Genomic DNA, 21,214 nt, shown 5'->3' with positions numbered 1-21,214 from the left:
CTCAGGGAATGCTGCTATGATAATCATTTTATGAAATGAAGAACTTTGTCTAAATAGGCAAGGAAGGTCTTAATCACAATATGGCCTGTGATTTGACTTCCGTTCCCACTTACCTTTCAGTTTCGGTACTAGATGTTGGAATTCTTCCAGAGTATAGGCTTCATCCACTCCAGTTAGAGCTACTGCTCCATCAGTGCCAGATCGGGGGCCATCCCAAAGTTCTCGACTGGGGTCTCTCCGAGGCACAAAAAGAATGGCCTTGTGTGCTGGTAACTGCTTGCCGGGGAGGCTTTGAAGGACCAGAATGCTATCAGGCTCTTGGAATCCACACAGGTACAGGAAATTGTTGTCTTGATGGAAAGTATAGGGAATATCATTGCTCATGTAGTACGTAGGGTTGGACAGCAGAACCACTGTCTGGTCTGTCCCACTCTGCCCATGTGCTTCCTTGTGGATCAGAGACATTAGTTTGTGTCTGCGAAGTGCATATTCCACCTGAGATAGTCCTGGTGTCACCTCCCCTAAAAATGACAAACAACAATGATGTTTCATATTTCTATAGTGCCAAAGTACTTAAGATAGCTTAATACCAGATGGAGACACCTAAGTTCATTTTTTTCTATTTATACCAAATCTCCTCATAGCACATGGCAAATTAAGGATAATCCAGGTTTCAAATTTCTACTCCATTGCAAAAATTTGGAAGAAATGATAGTTAAATGTGGTCCTGCCTGAAAACTGGGATCATGACCTATTAAGGTCTCTTCCAGCTTTTTGGTTCATTCTTTTACTCATTCAATCCAATATTTGTTATATATTACTATGTGGAAGGCATTGTTAGTCAAATAATCCAAGTTGCCGTTAAATTTTAATATATAAGGTGATGAGAATGATAACATTATCTGTGTATGACTTCCCTAAAAGAATGCAAGCTCCAAGAAGATATAGATTTGTATCTATTTGCTCAATGTTATATTCCCAGGGCCTAGAATAACAACTGACATTAGTGGGCATTTGATAAATATTTGTCAAATGAGCTATAGTTTTTAATGTAACAGTGTTTAAGGCCAAAAAGTTCTCCCCAATTTCAAGAGCTAGAATAAATTTCTCCTTTTGAATTTCTAAGGCATAATAATACCTTTCTAATAGAGCTTTTTACTTTTTACTTTGTATTACCAGTGAGCTGGGTATACATAACCTCTCTGAGGGTCAGGGCCATCTTTGTAGCCTCCAAAAACTCTAGTAATATTATTTACCTCTTGGGGCTGTCATGAGAATCAAATTTGATAAAGCATATGGTTCTTAAGGATTTAAAGATGCCCTAGAGAATCTTTTAAAAGTTATGGACTTATTCTGTTTACTAAACTGCACATAGGCACATACAAATTTTTGACATACTGTTTTCAGAGTCTCAGATTCCCTTCAGCTCACCCAAAAAAACCCATATTAAGAAGTTTTGTTATGAAGTGTTATGTGTTAGTTCTTAGCATTAGTATTTAGCAGACTGCCTGGCTGCTAGCTCAGTGATGAATGGGTGAATGCTTCACTTCTGAAATAGAGATTATGCTTGCTTTCACTTTAGGTTTCCAAAGAAAAGAACTATTAAACAATCACACACAAAAGCTGTATCTCTAAGCCTACACTTAATAATAGTAAAACAACATCTAATGCTTATTGAATGCTTAATACGTGTCTAGTTCTATTCTAATTATTTACATGTACCAACTCGTCTAATCTTAACAATGACTCCAAGATGTGGGATACTATTATTATTCTCTGGCAGTAGCCAGTCTCCATGTGCAAGTATGGAAAGACAGCCATGAAACACTGCAGTATAAAAAAACATAAAGAGCAAGATGGACACCATGTTATCTATGTTAAAAAAAAAAAAAAGGAGAGAGAGAAAAGAATTTTTTTTTAAATCACAATATTATAGTGGTAATCTATGGGAATGAGATAAATTAAAAATTTCTATTTAACAACATTTTTTATATTATTTGAATTTGTTTCAATGAGTATATACTTTTATAAATAAAATACAAATATAAAGAGAAAAAAGAAACTAAAAAAGAGAAGCCATGGATAGTCTACTCCATATTCATAGCCTAAAAATGGTTCTTTATTGTCCATTAGATCAAATTCCAACTCTTAAGCCTAGATCTTAATGTTGTCTACCAGGTGACTCCAATTTATCTGGCTAACTTTTTTGGGTAACAGCTTTACTGAGATATAATTTATATACTATATAATTCTCCCACTTAAAATCTACAATTCAATGGTATTTTTGGTATATTTGCAGAATTGTGCAACCATCACCCTAACTGATTTTTAGAATATTTCATCATTACAAAAAGAAACTCCATGCCAATCAGTGGTTACTCCCTGTTTCCTCCAAATCCACCCAACCCTTGACAACCGCTGATCTATTTTCTGTCCCTATGGGTTTGTCTATTGCAGAGATTTCATATGAATGAAATCATACAACATGTGGTCTTTGGTGACTTGGCCAACTTTTTTCTTATCATTCTCCCAATTATTCTGAAATTAATTCCTTCTTACGTTTTATGTAAGTCAGTCCAATCTGTTCTTTCCCTATGACTTTGCTTACAATGTGTCCCCTTTCTAAAATTTCTTCTTTCTCCACAACAATTCCACTCCAAGATGCTGGGATCAATATATGCTTGTTTTTAGACTTTCCTCATTTAAAAGGTTTTCTTGATTAGCCCAGATCATGTTGATTTATTTCTTTAAATTAGTTTTCTTCACTTCTCTCTCTATATATATTGTAGTTGTGTATAAATGTAATCACACCACACTGAACTCTTTCAATAGTTAAACATTTACCCCCCTTTCCTCTGTTGTTTGAGTCCTCACTCCCCTTCCCTCCTTCCACCCACATAGCACCTTGCCCCTGTTTGTAAGTATGTAACCATTCCTATTTTTCTCAATACTCATACAATCACATACACATACACCTGCATTAAGGGTTTTTTGAGTCACTAGTGTTTCACAAAAATGGGATACTACACAGTCTTTTCTGTATGTTGCTTTCTAACACAACAATACCTCATAGAAGTCCCTCCCACCAAGTCATCCCGCACAGCTCCTATTCATTCTGCTTGATGTCCCCATAGTATTTCTTGGGGTTATCATAACTTACTGACCCATTTCCATACTGGTGGGCATTCATATTATTTTCAGCTTTTTGCTGCAATAATAAACACTTTTGTAGTTACATCTATAGGGTACTTTCATGCGTTATATACTGAAGCTTTTATTTCCATGGTATAGTCCTAGGAGAGAAACTGCTGGAGCAAAGTCCTTCAAGTTTTCTTAGTACTCATGTTCAGTACATGTAACTCAGCTGTTTATGATTACCTTGGAACTGTCTAGTTGTTTTACCTAAGCAGAGTTTATCTCTCCAGAAAATTCTGTAGTTTGTGACCCATTAATAATTTCAATTTAACTTTTATTTATCTATAATAGAAAAATTTACATTTTTATTGAGGAGGCTGATAAGAAATAAAAGAAATAAGTAAGAGAGGGCCTAACTGGTCAGTTTGAATTAGGCAAAGCAACAGAGTCAGTCTTAGAAGAGCTCATACCACATTTCTTTCTCGCAGGACTGAGTTGGCTAAGAGTCCCTTAGGGCTCTTGAGCAGAATACTGAACTATGTACCAGAGCAAAGAACAGCTTAACTATTTATCTCTCTGATAAATATTCATGTTAAGTCTGCCACTGTTACTCAATATTGGAAGTTTCCCAATTTACCCAAGTAGTAAATACTTTTATAAAAGCAGAGACTGGTTATAATTGGTGGTTATCCAATCTCTCCTTTTTATCTTTTTACTTTGTCCCTTTCCTGCATTTTGCTGCAGTCCATGTAATAAAACTAAATTAAAAAAATCAATTCATTTTGTGTGTTTTCTTCAAACTTTGGAAGATAAGAAGAAAACCCATAATATTAATGACCCTAACCTATGTATTATCTCTCATTTTCATTAGAGTATACATATACATACATTAGGAAGTAACTTCTGCAAAAAGATAAAAATTTGGAAATCAAAGCAGGGATTGCAAAACCATATTTTACACCCTTCAAAGCATTCCTCTTTGCTAAATCTAATTTCATACAAATGACTACATGAGAAATATTTAAAACACTGGCTACATTTTCCCCAAGCTTACTAATTATAAACACTATGGAGGGATAATTAACTAAATGTTTCCAAACTTCTGAAATTCCAAACAAAGAACTCTTGGTCACAACAGAAAAATTATCCAAGGAAAAACACACCTTTTCTTATCATTTGAAGGAGGGGGAAAAGCGATAAAGCAATGAACTTTAACCCCAGAGGTAAACCTGGCAGTTGTTTTGGCCTTTGATCACAGAACTAAACATTACAGTCAATCTAGCCTGAATTTCTTCAGATAAAACTATATCTAAATAGACATTCTGGCAACTTTGTCAAATTGTAAAGTATTAAGAAGCAAAGCCAGTATTTCATCAAGTGGAATCAATTAAGGATAGAGGGGCTACTCTAATAAGCTTATTTAACCAATCAAATGCCTAGATGTCACAGTCTGGACTCTGCAAATAGCAAAGTCCCACGATCAATTCTGAGATTTTGCAGCCAAGAAGAAAAGCTCTTCCAGGACACTTACAACTGGGCCTCTCAAGAGAGTAAGAAAAATGTTTTTCCTATTTTACCAGCCAAGGAGAAAAGCCAGAGAGGAAAGTTTTATAAATACTGAAAATGGATGAAAAGATACAAGTCTTCGCCACAGTCTAGGTATGTATGTTAATTATTTTCTGAAACTAACTAGGTTAGGATTTTAACATGGTCTGATTCTGAAGCAGTGTCCTTAAATTCTGTTTAGTATTAGTTAGTTTTCATTGTATATAAGGAAGTAGTTCATAAAATGATCTATTACTATATGGTATGGGGGTAAAGAAAAAGCTAACACCTGTTTCCTTTATAAAGTAAAACAGACCCCTCTGAAAAAATGAAATGACCAAAATAAATAACTTAAAAATACTCTAAATGGATTTTATTTGCATATGTTGACCAAAACAAGCCAGACAAGAAACGGTCCATACTGTATGATTCCACTTACATGAAAGTCAAGAATAGGCAAAACAATCATGTTGATAGAAAACAGAGCAGTGGTTAAGGATGGAGGTGGGGACTGACTCGGGAGGTATGAAGGAAGTTTCTAGGGTGACAGAAATGCTCTCTACATCTGGAACAAGGCACAGGTTACATAGCTGTACCTTTGTCAAAACTCACTGAATTGTGTATTTAAGAACTGCACAATTCACTGTATGTAAATTTTGCCACATTTTTAAAAAGTACAGTTGGCCCTCCATATCCACAGGTTCTGCATCTGGGGGATTCAACCAACCACAGAACAAAAATATTTGGGGAAAAAAAAATCCAGAAAGTCTCAAAAAGCAAAACTCAAATTTGCTGGGCAAGAGCAACTATTTACATAATATTTACAACGTATTAGGTATTATAAGTAATCTAGAGCTGGTTTAAAGTATACAGGAGGATGTATGCAAATACCACGCCAATTTATGTAAGGGACTTGAGCAGCCACAGATATTAATATCTGAGGGGGTCCTGGAACCAATCACCAGCGGATACCAAGAGACAACTCTAAAGCTGAAATAACTTTTACACTAAGACTTCTCTCAGTTGAACTTCTTACCAAAAATATTATAACAAAAAGAGACTTCAAAAAAATTCCCAGATCGTATTCTTTGGCACAAGTGTTATGTGCTGTTTTGTGGTTAAGTGTGGACTCACACTTTTGTGAGTTGGAATTCTGGCTTAACAACTTACTGAGTGACTTAGGGAGAACTACCAAACTGCTCTGTGCCTCAGTTTCCTCATCTATAAAATGGACAGTAATAGCACCCACTGCACAAAATGTCAGGAATATTAAAGAAGTTAACGAAATACTTAGAACAGTAAGCACTATATAAATATTAGTTATAATTACTACCACAATAAAGAATATACACTTGAAGAGGTTGTCATTCTGGTAATCCAAGGCTAGGCAGGATCTTGAAACAGTAAAATTTGCAGGGACAACCACTATCCCTAATCAAAATAATTATTTACATAAAACCCCGAACATCTCTGGCTTTTTCACACAACAAGAAGAATGAGTTTCAAGTGATTCAAGAGCTTTTTTAAATTCTTTTCTGGGGCAGATTCTTGCTAATCTCTACCACAGAGAATTTCTGGATACAAATGAGAAATATGCACAAAGGTTAAAGAGAGAAATAGACAAGTATATATTTTTAATGCACCAGTATTTAAACCACATGAAAGTTAATATATTTCAAAATTGTCTTTCTCCTCTCAGTATTAAAAAAAAGAGAAATACTCTATAATTCTGCACTAGACAGCAATTTATGGAATTTCTATAAGCTAGTTATCAGTATAATGGTACCTTGAAATGAGTAGCCAACATGTATCATATATACAAGTTAAATATAGTTTTTTCACCTATAAACTTATATATGTAAAGACTCCAGTCTTTACTCTGCATTCAAATCTAATCACAAGATGAAGATGAGAGGAAAATATATAACTATGTCAATATGAATATACACTTATTTTAAAAATTCCATAGGTACACAGGGAGTAGGAAAAATATATATTACTTTATAAAAACAAGTAGACTTCAAGGTGAAATATCTAGGAAAAAAATAAGTCTAAATTTAAAAACTCTAGAATACAAAACTTTTTTAGACTACTACTCTGCCTATCAGGCATAATCTACAAAATGTGTTTTGAAATGGCTAGATAAATGTAATCATTCAGTAAATGTTTGATGGTGGTGATTTAAGAACTGAGTGTTTGGGGATGAGGACATCAGAGAGACATGGGGAGGGCACACTCTGCTTCAAAACATGGCCTGTGGCTAAAGATCTGGCTTGCCTCCTTAAGTCAGTAGGCATCCCATGTACCCAGCTGAGTGAGGACCCATTAGGCCAGTGGCCTGCATCAGAAACACCCAGGGAGCACTTCAAAACACATGGTCCAAGCCTTTCCCCTGAGATTCTGATTCAGCAAGTCTTTGGGATCCTGGCATGCATGTATAATTTGAAAAAGCTCACCCAATGGTCTAGACAGATTCAAGTCACTTTCAATTTTTTATTTCTTGGACATATATTTTTATGTTTATAAAAACCTCACCCTACCAAAATAAGTCTTGATCTTTTAGTTATTAAAGTCAATCATGTTTAACAAAACTTAAAAAAAAATACACCCCTTGCTTAAGGCAGAACTACAACTGAATTATCACTGAAAGATTGATACCTAACTGATTCTGAAACCTTTATGGGAAGGAGATTTGAGAATTATTATCTACAACCCACTCTAGAATCAATCTTTTCATCATTTAAAATATACTTGACAACAACTATATAGTCTCAGCCATTATTTGACGAAAAGGGACAAAAAGGTACATGGTAAAAGCATTCCCTCAAGTTGTGGGCCATACACTTGTATTCTGATTATTTCCCAATGAATCTATTCACTGCTGTAGTTGACAGAAAACCAAGAAGTGGTTCTGGATGTCAGACAAGTCATTTTGACAAGCCCAACTTTTTGAATAGCCCTTTCTTAAGCTCCAAATTATATCACATATTCCAAAATTAATTTTGTTCAGGAAGGTAAAAATTTTAGAAATTAAGTTTTTTGGGAACAATGCATAAGGCACTAATTCTTTCTATTCCCTGGAAGGGAGTTGTTTATGGAGCTGAACATCTTACAATGTCAGGGAACTATGTAAGTGTCTTTCTTGTACAGATATTATAAAAAGCAGATTCACAGAGACACCGCCTTGGGAAAGACCCCTGTTCTCCTTACTTTGCTGCAAGTAATAAATCCTTCCTTCGCCCAAGCCGGGGGAGTAGGGGTGGGGAGGGGTGAGGAGGTTCACGGTTCGTAATAGTATACAGCTCAGAATGCTATTTGCCTTCTTATATGGAATCACTTTTTCCCCTGGGTGATAATAAGTGGAAGGCATATTAATGATCAAGGAGGATGAATTGACATTTTCTGTCTCTACAGACACAATTCTTAACAGAGATGACAATGTCATAAAAAGAAGAAATGGTCTACAATGCTCAGATTTCTTTAAGAAAAGGGTAAGCTTTAAAAATCACTAAGAGGACTTGGGGGGAGTCAATCTAACTCTGTTTCCATCTAAAGCAGTAGTAATCACAGCCCGCACAGAATTCTTTTATCTCCCATGTCATTCTGCTGAATATTTTCCAAGTTACTGTTGCTTCAGGAAACTTGGGTAGATATGGCCAAAAGAAATACAAGGAAAACAGCTCCCCAAAATTCAGAAGGAACTGTAATTCCAGTAATTTCACTTCTAGGAATTTATTTTAAGGAAATCGTTGATCAGTATACAGAGTGTGTATACATGTACACAATATATATATACATATACTAAAATCTCCATAGTGGTTTTGTCTGAATGGTGGGATTATGAGTAATTTTTTAAAAATCATGCTTATCTGTATTCTCCAATTTGTCTATAATATACATGGAACCTGTAAAATAATTAGGAAAGGGACTGAGATACTTTTCAAAAGTTTAAAGTACTGGCAAGTATTGGAAAATATGCCAAATATGAAACCTTTTGGTCAAACCCCATAATAGAGACATAATTTTATACCCCAAACTAACAAACTGACTTTGACTTTGTAAAAGAGATTTTTTAAAAAGTATTACATGCCTCTTAATTTTTCTTAATAATTTACTCTTCCTCCACCCCTCAATTATTTTAACACTTCTGTAAGTTTTGCATCTCTACATGGAGAAAGACAAGTGATTAATACTTTGGATACTTACACAGTTTTGGAGACAAAAACTGTATCTGATGGTTTTTTTTAACACTGATAATTCTGTTTTAAAATTCCATCTACTTTTATCCCTTCTAACTTACCTCAATGTCCAAAACCCTATTATCAAAGAGAATAAAAATTAAGGCAGACATTCCTCCCCTATCCCCATAGTTTATATGAACATATGTATGAACATGTATGTGTGTGTATTTGTTTGCATTCATTTCTTACATAGTTAACATGCACATAACATAAATAACAAACAGTCTAGATACAGAAGCCATCATCTTGGCAATATGGTTACTAGTTTCAAGGCCTGGAAAATGCAGCTCACCATGTAAAAGTGTCTCATCACGAGAAATCAGTAATTTTCAAAGCTGGTTAAACTCAATATCAATTCTACTGAAAAAAAAAATTGAAGCTACAGTTAGGTTGATTGGGTAGAGAAATACTTAAATTAATACCTACTGTATTGCTAGTAAGCTTACCTTACAGCTTTGAAAACCTCTGATTTCTTGTGTATTTCAGTGGTGAGCTGCATTTCCTGAGTCTCAGTCAACTTCCCAGCAGGAATTCCAGTCTGATGAAGAATCAGCAAAAGGAAGCCCTCACTGAGAGACACACTGGTATCATTCACTGAGTGGAGACAGTGAAAGAGCAACATATTTCTAAAGGCAATTTCGATTATTACTATGTGTACTTACACAGTAAGGACACATTTAACTTCCCATGGCAGAAGCAACAATTAATCTCCCTTGAAAACCTGACTGTTTTTTCTACAGAGCATTTGGTTTTACTTTACCTACCTCTTTGGGATGATATTTACTCACCATAGTTCATCCCTTAACTGTCTTTTTTAAAAGAAACAAAACCCTTTAGGTATGAATTTGAGCAATAGCTGATGATACATCTTCTAGCAGTAACACTGGAATCTTACAGTAGAAAAAAAAATTAATGAGGTAAACCTTTATCAACTTTTTGCATCACCTTTATCACTGTAATCACATCTCAAAGCTGTGACAATCACATCTGGAAATCTTGCATAATCTATATAGAGACACTTTTATTAATATTTTGAAGTGAGCATTTAACACTTTCAAGAAAAACATGTTTTCTAAAATGTCTTTAACAAAGTAGTTCACAAGGAATCAATAGTTAGAATACAGTTCTAGAAACTATGTTTTAGAAGTAACAGAACTTTTGAGGGGGGATGGGTGTAGCTCAGTGGTAGAAGTGTGTGCTTAGCATGCATGAGGTCCTGGGTTCGATCCCCAGTACCTCCATTAAATAGTAATAAAAAAAATAATAAATTTAAAAGAAAAAAAACAAGAAACAGAATTTTTCTTTAAAAACATCTTGAAATACATATTTTTTTACTGATACTTCTGAATTGTAAGGCTTATTGTATTTATTGTTCTAGACAATGCTGTCAATACAGTACTAGTAGCCACATGTATTTGTTTAAATTAAAATAAAATAAAATAAAACAAAAAATTGAGTTCCTCAGTTGCATTAGCAATGTTATAAGTATACAGTAGACACCTGTACATAGTGGCTACTATATTGGATACCACTGATCTAGAACATTTCCACTGCTGCAAAAATTTCTATTAGCACAGTTCTAGATAAAGCACAGACAAAGAGAGAAGAGAGTCACTACAGTTAAAAGGCCTCACCTGGTCTGAGGAGGTGTGGGTGTGTAAAGGGGCTGGGCTGGCCTAGGTATCGGTTTGGAATCCTCCTCTCTGGGATGGGCTGCAGGGAGTACTTTCGCTGTGAACATGACACACATCCTGAAGAAAAAAAAATCAGAATGAAATGGAACAATGTATCTAGAAAGCCCTCACAGTATACACACATTTATCTATCTCCAGCAAGATGCTTTAGAAAAACGCAAATTAGTATCTCCTTCAGTATTTACATGGCGCTTCCTCAGTGCCAGCCAGAGCCTGGGTTCCACTCTAGGAATACAGAAATAAGATCATCTTTACCTTTAGTGACTTTAGTCTACTACAATATAATAGAGGTATATATACATACACTATGATTAACGTATAAATGAGGAGCGATGGAAATGAAGGAAGGCAACAAACAAAAGCAGGGGAGGGGTTGGGAAGTATTTCACAGAGGTAGTGTTACACTGTGTCCTAACATTCAGAAAAAGAGAATTAACCTTTTTTTTTTGAGAATATGTGAAGCTTGAGAAAATATGCACACACTATCTCACTCAATTGTGGAATGTTAGAGCTAGATAAAATAATGTATGAAAAATGCTTAATCACAGTTAGCCCCCAGCAAGCAATATTATTAGCATTCATTCAACAAGCTTTATTAAGCATGTGATTGGAATACATGCTGGAAAACACACAAGAATAAAACAAGACTATCTGCTGTGGCCTTCAAAGAATATATAGCCTCGTGGAGGTGAGACAAACAAAGCATTACAATACTACATGGTGAACGCAGTGATGGATTCATACACAAGGGTTTTGAGAGTGCAAAGACTAATACAAGTCTGTGGGATGGGTACAATAACAAACAGGCACACGGTGCTCTGGGGAACAGAGAATCACACGTGAGGCATTTGTGTGAGACTGCAGAAGTAGGTGATGCCTATTCTGAATGGGAATTAGTCAACTGAAAGCGACAAGGGGAGGGGAAGGTATCACGAATAAGATCATGAAAGGGAAGGCATGGAAGGCACCACGTTGATGTGTGCACGTGCGTCCGTGCAGGGGTAAGAGAAGGAGAGTTTCAGGTCAGTGTTGCTGCTGGAGGGAGATGGAGAGGTCAGCAAGTAAGGCTCAGACCACTGAAGGCTTTGTCTGCCAAATTAAGGAATGTCATGTGAGGGAGGCATTTCATCACTTCTTTTTTGGTACAAACAAGGAATCAGACTCAGAGAAGTAATTTGTGCAATGCTATACAGTCAGTACTGGGGAAGCTGGGATTCAAACCCAGGTTTATTTAACTTCAAAATCTTTGCTCTTATCCCTCCACCCTGCTGCTCAATAGATCTTCTCTGCTGAATCCCAACAACACAATTAGTACTAAACAATCTCCTTGTGAACATACAATCACTGCAACAGCCGACTGGTTAAGTCTGGATCAAGTTAAAGGTTTTCATGGGGATTATGAAGTATGAATGACGGTGTGTGTATCTGAAGAGTTAAGTCTTAAATGTTAACTGTGAATTAAATTTACATTCACCGAGGATTATTGAGAACTTCTTGAATAATTAAAAAGACAGAGAAAATGGTACAGGTTTTCAGGCAATATGAAAATACAGGTAAGAACAGTGGAAATTGAGAAAAAGGAAAAATATTAAACAAGTATTTCCTGGAATCTATCTTAGAAAATGTACAGAATTAAAAAAAGAAAAAAGAAAAAATTGTACAGGCATATTAAGGAATATTCCCAGTCTATACACACTGAAAGTTTAACAAAGATGAGGCAATTTACAAAAAATACAGAGGAACTTACTAAGTGACACCATAAGAATGCAAATCAACACAGTCCAGACTGTAGAGGGCACGGTATAGCTCAGGGGTAGAGTGTGTGCTCACCATACATGGGATCCTGGGTTCAATCCCCAGAACCTCCATTAAGATATACAAATAAAAACCTAATTACCCACCCCCTCAAAAAAAGTTAAAATTAAAAAAAAAAAAGAAGCCCAGACTGTGGGAGACACTACAGGACAAACTCAGTTTCTTTCACATAAATTCCAAGGCAGGTAGGGGTGGTAAGAGATGGAAGAGGGAATCTGTAGATTAAGAAAACCTTAAAAGACATTATCAATCAATTGTAACATGTGGACCTGATATGGGTCCTGACTCAAGCAACAAACTGTAAAGCAAATACCCATTCACACTATTTATTACATTTATGAGATCATTGGAAATTTGGACAGTGATTGTATATTTGACGATATAATGGAAGTAATATTTATCTTTTTAAGGTGTGACAGTGGTGTTGCAGTTATGTTAAAAAGGAAGAAACTTATCCTTTAGAGATATAAATTGAAATATTTACAGATGAAGTGATATGATCTCGGATTTGTCTCAAAATATAGGGATGAAGTGGATTGGGGAGATGAATGGGGATTTGGATGAAACAAAACTGGCCATGAGTTGATAATTATTGAGTCTGGGTGATGGGTACATTGGAGTTTATTATACTTCTCTGTCTCCTTGTGTATATATTTAAATGTTTACATAATAAAAAGAAAAAAACAGAAAAAGAGATGAGGTGAACGTAGAGAAAAATGAAGGAACTAAGTATGCACTCTGGAAGGCAATCTAAGACAGTTAAAGGCAGCATGGCATAGCAGAAAAAACTGCTAGTTCTAGTTTAATTCTACTACCTGTGTGATCTTGGCATGATTCCTCTGCACTTGTTTCTTCACCCGTGAGATAAAGCCAGTATATTAGGTAGCGGCTTTCAAGTTTTTAAAACCAAGACCCACAGTAAGAATTATATTTTACACAATAACATAGTATATACACAGACCATTTTCTATATATGTATAGAAAATGTATATGTATATATTATGTATATATATATAATGCATATAGATGCATATAGAAATTTCACTAATACTATTCTATGACTATTATTTTTGCCGCCCTATTTCAAAGTTTGTCTCAGTGCACTAAAATATTATTGCAGTGTCTTGAACGGTGGCCTTAAAAAGATATGTTCATGTCCTAGTCTCCAGAACCCAGGACTGTTAGTTTATTTGGAAAAGGGGTTTTTGCAGGTGTAATTAAGGAACTTGAGATAAGATCACCCTGGATTATCTGGGTTGGTCCTAAATCCAATGACATGTGTCCTAAGAGAAATACAGAGGGAGATTTGAGACAGAAGAGGAGGAAGGAAGACAGAGACAAAAAGCAGAAGCTGGAAGATGTAAAGAACGGGTTCTCTCTTGGAGACTCTGGAAGGAGTACAGCTCTGCTGACACACAATTTTGAACTTCTGGCCTCCTGAACCGAGACAATACACTTCTGTTGTTTCAAGCCACCATGTTTGTGGTAGTTTGTTACGGTAGCCTCAGGAAACTAATACAATGACCTACTAAGGTTGAAGTAAATGTCAACTGCTTGAAAACCTTTTCACCTACTTCATGAATTTTTCATTTTTTCCAAACCAAAACATGGAAGAACTGAGAAGAAAGATATTAAGGTTCAGTAATCCAGAGGTCAGATTACACAAGGGGAATGCTACGGCCATCAACAACCGGTCCCACTGGTTTATGAGGCACTGTCCGAGGCTTCCAGGAAAACATGGGGGAAGTAGTCCAGAGGGTTCAGGATGGTCTGGTATGACTCTGGACTAGCTCCATTTGGAAGGTCTGGTCCCTATCCTAACCCCAGAATGACACCATAATGCAACCCTCTCTGACATAAGCTTGTAACTCTGCTTGCCACATAATCAGTGTCCTAATGTCTCCTAGCAGTGGCCCGTGGTAATAACACTGTCTTCAGCGTAAAAATGTGCCTATTTGCAGTCACTGCCTCTACCACCACCACCAGCAGAGCCTGAGCTGAGAGGAAACCACGGTTCTCACTACCCAGACGACCCCTTTCCAATCGTTAAAACATGGTGGATTACTATGAAGTTCTAGGAGTGCAGAGATATGCTTCACCTGAAGACATTAAAAAGGCTTATCGAAAAGTGGCACTTAAATGGCACCCTGATAAAAATCCAGAAAATAAAGAAGAAGCTGAGAGAAAATTCAAAGAAGTAGCTGAGGCATATGAGGTATTATCAAATGATGAAAAACGGGACATTTATGATAAATATGGCAAAGAAGGATTAAATGGTGGAGGCAGGAGTCGTTTTGATGATTCTTCTGAGTATGGCTTCACATTCCGTAAGCCAGATGATATCTTTAAAGAAATTTTTGGTGAAAAGGACTCTTTTTCATTTCATTTCTTTCAAGACTCACTTGAGGAACTTTTAAATAATCCAAGAAGCTCCTATGGAAGCGGAAACAGAGGTACAAGATCCTTTTTCTCTGCATCCAGTGAATACCCAGTGTTTGAGAGATTTTCTTCATATGATACAGGATATACACCATATGGTTCATTGGGCCAAGAGGGCCTTAATTCATTCTCTTCTCTGGCATTTGAGCATAGTGAAATTGGCAACTACGTATCTGTTACAACTTCAGGTAAAATTGTTAATGACAGAAATACTAATACAAAGAGAATTATTGAGAATGATCAAGAAAGAGAAGATGAAGATGATGGTGAGTTGAAATCCTTTCTTTTAAATGGTTTGGCAGATGAAGAGAGCTCTGCAGAAGAATGCAGCTGGAGAAGACAGTCATTCAACAATTATTCACCAAAGTCCTACAGCCCCAAACATGTATCTCAGTATACTTTTGTGGACAATGATGAGCAGGGTATACCTTGGGTCACCAGCAACTGGAATCCCTCTATTTTCTCATCAGGATTCAAAGAAGGTGGTAAGAGGAAAAAAAAGAAGCATAAAGAGGTACAGAAGAAGAAGTCAACCAAAAGGAATCGTTAAACTGACTCTTTAGACACACTATGTTCATATAACATTTGAACACAACTCTTTGTGTGTTTTGGTTAATTAGAGTTTTGTAGATAATATTTGTTTAATACTACAGTAAGATTATATTTTTAACGTTTTAGCAGGATTGTAGACATCTGATGAGTGGCTGTTCGGATTAGGTATGCTAGAAAAAGATGAGTTTGTGGTGACAGTGATGTCAAGAATTTAGAAACCAGCAAAGATTATTTTACTTTTTGTTTCTGAGATAAATGTTTATATACCATAAAATTTTTCTTTAGTAGAGTCTATGATCTATTTTATTTCATTCTTTTGATCTAATTAAAACTACTACAGCAGCTAAAAATGTTATTAAGATACACAGGTTTAGACTACATAATTATTCATGAAATGACTTTTTCCCAAGAGCATTTCACACATAAAGATACTATAATTAAAGTATAAAAGTATTTCATGTTAAAAATAGCTAGACTTATATTTGCACAACCATATTCACAGCAGCACTTATCACAGCAGCTGAGAAGTGGAGCCAATCCAAATGTCAATTTATGGATGAATGGATAAATGAAATATTTATACATATAGGTTTATACACACAGTGGAATATTACTCAGCCTTAAAAAGGGAGAAAGTCCTATCACATGTTACAACATGGATGAACTTTGAGACATTATGCTAAGTAAAATAAGACAGTTTTAGAAAGAAGACAAATAATTTAATTCATAATTCTACTCAAATGAGGTATCTAAAGTCAAATTCATAGAAACAGAAAGTGGAATTGTGGTTACCAGGGGCTAGGGGGAGGGGAGGGAAGTTGTTAATGAATACAGTTTTGAATTTGCAAGATGAAAAAGTTCTGGAGATCTTTTTCACAACTGTTTATTTAAATATGATCAACATGATAAATTTGACGTTACATGTATTTTACTACAATTTTTAAAAAAAAGCCAGACTTACCCTGGATTCCTCAGAGCAATTTGGTTGTATCATGTGTGGTAGGCCATCAATGAATCACACCAGATAAGAAATTTTCTGTTTTCTATTTTCTTTTTGAGTATGTACCCAGGATATACAAATACATTACTCTAAAATACCACCTTTAGCCATCATAATTTAGGGTTATAATGAAAGAAAAATAGATAAGTTATAGATACATCCAATATTAAGCAAGTTGAGCCCAGTGTTTGCATGCATTTGCTTCTCTTAAATGAACTTAGTTTAATTTTAACACAATTACTTCTTAGTTTCCTGCAATTATTGCATTTTCAATGTATATTGCTTTTTTAGCCTATTACTTTTGTTCTTTCATTCATTCAACAGTATTTTTTGAGTACCTACTGTTTGTGAAGTAGTATTCTAGGTACCTGGGATACAAAAACTAACAAATAGCAAAAATCTTAGCTATCAGCTTAAACTGGAGAGAGACAATAAATAGTAAGTAAAATATAATGTTAATCATAGGTGCTGAGGATAGGGAAAAGTGCTAGTTACATCTGATCACAGATCTAAAGGAAATGAAGGAGTTAGTCATGTGGATATCTGGTCAGAGAGTATCAGGCAGTAGCAGGACTAGCAAGTGAAATGTCCCTAAGGCAGGCTGTGTAAGGTATGTTTGGAGGAGACCAGTGTGGCCAATTATGAGAGCAAGTAGACAAAGTAAGAATGGTAACAGGAGATCAGATTATGCAGGGACTGCTAGATTACAGTATGGACTATGTTATAACATGTGAAACAGGAAGCCACTGGAGGCTTTGAGCAGAAGAATGACATAATCTGACATATTTAAACAGGCCTACTCTGGCTGCCATCATTGAAAACAGACTCAAAGAAAGCAGTAGAAGCAGGGAAATCAGGCTATTGCCATAATCCAGGCAAGAGATTGTAGTAGCTTGGTCAGAGTGGTGGAGGTGGTAGTGATAAAGAATGATCAAATTCTGGATACATTATAAAGGTAGGTTCAAAGAAAATTTGTTGACAGATTGGATGTTGGGTATGACAAGAGTCAGGGTTTTGAGTCTCAGCAAATGAAAGAAGGGAAGTACCATTAATCTGAGATAGAACTGCAGCTGTTAAATTTTGGATATGCTACAGTTGAGATCCCTGAATTTATTAAGCAACAACAAAAAAGAATTTCCTGCATTGACTTGCATCCTGCATGTTCCCTGTCACTGAATTCTTCTTTTAAGCAAAAAGATCTTATTGATCGTATTATTTTAATATTTTATCTTAGAAGTATAATTACTGTAAATTTTAATGTGACCAATAGATGGGAGTAAATAATTTAACAGCATGAAAACCCCATCACCTTTGGCAAAATACAATTCACTGGTATATAGCAATGCAATAAATTTGGAAACCAGAAAAAATTCTAACATCTACTATTTTTAAATGACTGCTATAGTAAAGTGGGAGCTTCTGTTGTGTTTTGATTTTTAGCTGGTAGGTAGGTGGGGAGGAAAGGTCATTTATTCTACAAGAGAGACTGGGGACAATTAGCATTTAAAGCTTATTTGCAGAAAATAAAAGCTTAGAGTATTTTAAAATGCTACTTATATAAAGTGCGATATTTAGTAGAATTTATCTGTTATCACATTTGCGGCACTAATCAGACTTTAAAAATGCAATTTTTCAACACAAAAGCAAAAACCAGTGTCTTTGAAAATTTGAGAATGCAATGCCATGCCTTCCAGCCCATTTTTTATGTCTATTCTTAACAGGTAATTAAAAATTCAGATTTAATCTACTCAATAGTTTAAAATTATTCAATTGTTTCCTCTTGCCTAGCGGAAAAAGCTCAATGTTTCTTAACATAATATACAAGGCCCTCTGTGAGCCAGCCACCAGCTTTCTTCCCAGTTTTATTTTCTATCACCTCTTCTTACACATCTCATGCTTGAGCCCAATGTTTTCCAAAATGTGTTCCAAGGGATATCAGTTCAAGACTCACCACAAAACAAGGGCTCCATGGTCAAATATGTTACATATGAATGTCAAATACATTTCTCTCTTAGAGACTTAGGATTAGTCTACTTTGAGCACTATGAAATGTATCATTCCTATACTTATTTGACCACAGAACCCTTTTGGTGTAACACCTATTAACATGCCCAGCAACATATTTCAAAAAAACTCCTCCAGGCTTACTAATGATTGCAAAGTCTTGCACAGTCATTCTGTTTCAGACTTCTGCGACTTTGCGTATGTCCTCTCTGCCAGGATGGCTCTTTTACTCTAGTTTGCTTGGTGAAGGCCTTTTTTCCAAGTCTCAAATCAAATATCTCCTAATCTTTAAAGACATGCACACATTTCCTCCTTGCCCATTTCTGCACCCAGAAAGTATCTGTCACTTTGTCCTTCTCCCCACAAGTCTGTTATATTACAAAAATTTGCTTTTTTGTCCATTTCCCATGATGTTAGAAACTTTGTGTGCTTAGTGCTCAACGCTAAGTAAATTAACTGCAAACAGGCTTTTAAAAATTATTTTCCACTTATTCTTTAATATTTTTAATGTTTCCTCATCTCACAATTATATTTATCTTAAATGATTTCATCTTTTAAAATATAATTTATGTATTATTGTTTTATTAAGCTTTTCCTCAGATGACTAGATGGTGTAAATATTTCAATTAATGAAAACAAACTCTTAATTAGCTAGTCAAAGCTTTTTACTTTAGGAATGCATGATTTTCACAGAAGAGAAAGTTACCTATGGTACTCAATATTCTGCACCTAGAGGATTTCTAAAGAAGGGCAACCAGGAGCCACAGACATTCAAAGTTCTATTTATGAGCACCTAAAGACAGTGGAATTTTCAAATTCTAAAACTTGGTAAAATTCCAGAATAACATATATACAACCCATTACTGCTTTTCTTGAGCTCCCATCTCACTTCAGTCAACCTTCTAGTACCATCCTTTGTCATATTCTCATTTCTCTGTTGTTTCTCTATCATCTGACTAAACTATGAGCAACTCCCGGGTGGTGGAGATTCATTCTCAATACCTACTAAATCAAAAGTTACTGAGTGAAGATACATTCTTTCTGGCTCAATAAAAAGTTCCAAAAGGACTCTACTAAGTCAGAGTAAGACCTAACAGAAGTATAATAGAAAAAGGACTAGATGGCAATCAGACAACTAACATTCCTGACTTGCTACTTGTGACATTGTGTTAGTTTCAGTTCCCCATCAGTAAAGTATTTGCTCTAACTTACTGGACCTGTGAAGATCCAAGGAGAGCATTCATTCGTTCAGAAAGACTAGATATGCATTTATGATGTTAATCTAAGAAGTATAGTTAAATTTACTTATTCCATTGAGGCAAAATGAAGCACAATGAATAACATTTTTCAAAGATCTTGGTGTGTATAATCCAGTACCTAGTCCTAAACCTTGATTAATCAGGTTTTACACAAAGCCTCAATAAATACAGGGAAAAAAAAAAGTCACAAGCGAATAATGGTTCCAATACTAAATCATAAGTTGTGGCCTCTGTGATTAAGGTTGACTAACTGCACATCTATTCACCTACTCCCACGCAGAGGGACAGCTTTCTGCAGCTTAACTATTAGAAGCAAAGAGCAAGTTCTGTGCATTGGACAATGATTACTTTTTATTTTTATTTTTTAGAGTAAGGAGTGAGTCTTAATATAATTACCATTCCATGTTCAATAAATTCAAGAATACTGACAAAAAAGAAACATACGCCAAGACATAGCTTTGATGTCAAATACAATGTGCTCTGGTTCACACATTGTTCACATCTTGGCCCAAAAAGCTAAAATATGATCCAAATGACAGATCTGCCTGAAAGGTAGATGATTCAGCGTTCACTGATCAAGCTTCATACTCATCAGATTAACTGCTCGCGACAGAGTTCACCCTAAAAAAACGATCCCCCATACTCCTGGACTACTCCACAAGCAGGGCTTTCAGACAGAAAAAGCCTCAGGAGCATTTCCAAACATTACCTCTTCTGAGAGGAACTACTCAAAAGATTTGTATTACTAAACATGTTTCTTGTACATTCTGGAGCCAGCTCTCATGTGAAGTCTTTGAGAACACGAAAATACCATTTTAGGTTAACCTAACAGAAACAAGAACTACTTGATGTGAGAGACTCTGTCACCTGAGCAAGTGTGAAAACTGACACAACTTCCACGAGTCCGAGTTATTTTGAAGACAGCCCCTCTTGGAAGATAGCACACACTTTTCTTTCTGCAGTGATTTCGACCTCCCAGAATACCTCAACGACAGAGAGAACACAGGGCCCACTCTGTTTCAGGAGCAGCCGGTAGAGAAGATATCCGAGGAGCACACAGGTTTGGGAGTGGAGGCCCCAGCAAAAGGGTCCGTCGAACCAGGGATCGCCTGAGACCAACTTGGATCCCCCTGGTGCGCCTCAGAAGGGACACTGTGGGAGGTGAGTCTAACCTGAGAGGCTGCGGGCGCTTGCTACGGCGGGAAGAAGCTTAGTTGTTGAGAGTAACCAAGGCATGACTGCCACGCTCACGCGTCAGGGAGAAAAACAGAAAAACAGTCGGAGAAGCTGCCGCCCGCAGGGATGCGTCGTCAGGAAACCCAGCCGAGAGCCCCTCCCCTTCCGGCCGGCGCCGCTTGCGGGGCTTTCCTCACGTGGCGGCGCAGAGTGTTGACGTCACACCCGCGGCTGCGACCACTGCTCCAGCCTGAGGGCCCTTTTGGCGTCGTGACGTCGTGTTCCATTTTACGGCCCCACTCACAGAACGACCTCTTCTAAATGACTCCCTGCAGGGGACTGCTCCCGCCTCCT

The 21,214-nt window shown here is 36.3% G+C and overlaps 2 protein-coding genes across 7 annotated transcripts in view; one reads left to right on the top strand and one right to left on the bottom strand.

Annotated features, from left to right (window-relative positions):
• XPNPEP3 (X-prolyl aminopeptidase 3) overlaps positions 1-21,204 on the bottom strand; it is a 46,717-nt gene extending 25,513 nt beyond the window's left edge. The window contains exons 1-4 of one of the 5 annotated variants that reach the window (XM_074375603.1): positions 20,552-21,204; positions 10,556-10,672; positions 9,368-9,515; positions 114-521 (exon numbers count right to left, since the gene is read on the bottom strand). In XM_074375603.1, coding sequence (XP_074231704.1) covers positions 114-465 — 352 coding nt within the window. In that variant the 5' untranslated portion in view covers positions 466-521; positions 9,368-9,515; positions 10,556-10,672; positions 20,552-21,204. Of the gene's footprint in view, positions 1-113; positions 522-9,213; positions 9,239-9,367; positions 9,516-10,555; positions 10,673-20,551 lie in introns of those variants that run through there. The other 4 variants (XM_010960251.3, XM_074375602.1, XM_010960250.3 and 1 more) reach the window with 4 other exon arrangements.
• On the top strand, positions 3,353-15,710 carry LOC123618369 (dnaJ homolog subfamily B member 7). 2 transcript variants are annotated; one of them, XR_006726794.2, is made up of 3 exons: positions 4,496-4,794; positions 8,095-8,171; positions 9,408-9,545. XR_006726794.2 is itself a non-coding variant. In XM_074375604.1 (2 exons), the coding sequence occupies exon 2, from the start codon at positions 14,484-14,486 to the stop codon at positions 15,417-15,419; it is 936 nt and encodes a 311-aa protein (XP_074231705.1). In that variant the 5' UTR covers positions 3,353-4,794; positions 14,392-14,483; the 3' UTR covers positions 15,420-15,710. The 2 variants fall into 2 exon arrangements, 1 of the variants encoding a protein (XP_074231705.1); XM_074375604.1 differs by lacking the exons at positions 8,095-8,171; positions 9,408-9,545 and adding an exon at positions 14,392-15,710 and having other exon boundaries at positions 3,353-4,794.
• Positions 21,205-21,214: the final 10 nt, after the last annotated feature.

Source organism: Camelus bactrianus, chromosome 12 (genome assembly GCF_048773025.1).
Source record: "Camelus bactrianus isolate YW-2024 breed Bactrian camel chromosome 12, ASM4877302v1, whole genome shotgun sequence".
Classification (NCBI taxonomy): Eukaryota; Metazoa; Chordata; class Mammalia; order Artiodactyla; family Camelidae; genus Camelus; species Camelus bactrianus.
Note: the sequence above shows the minus strand (reverse complement) of the source record. Positions and strands in the feature narration are given on the sequence as shown.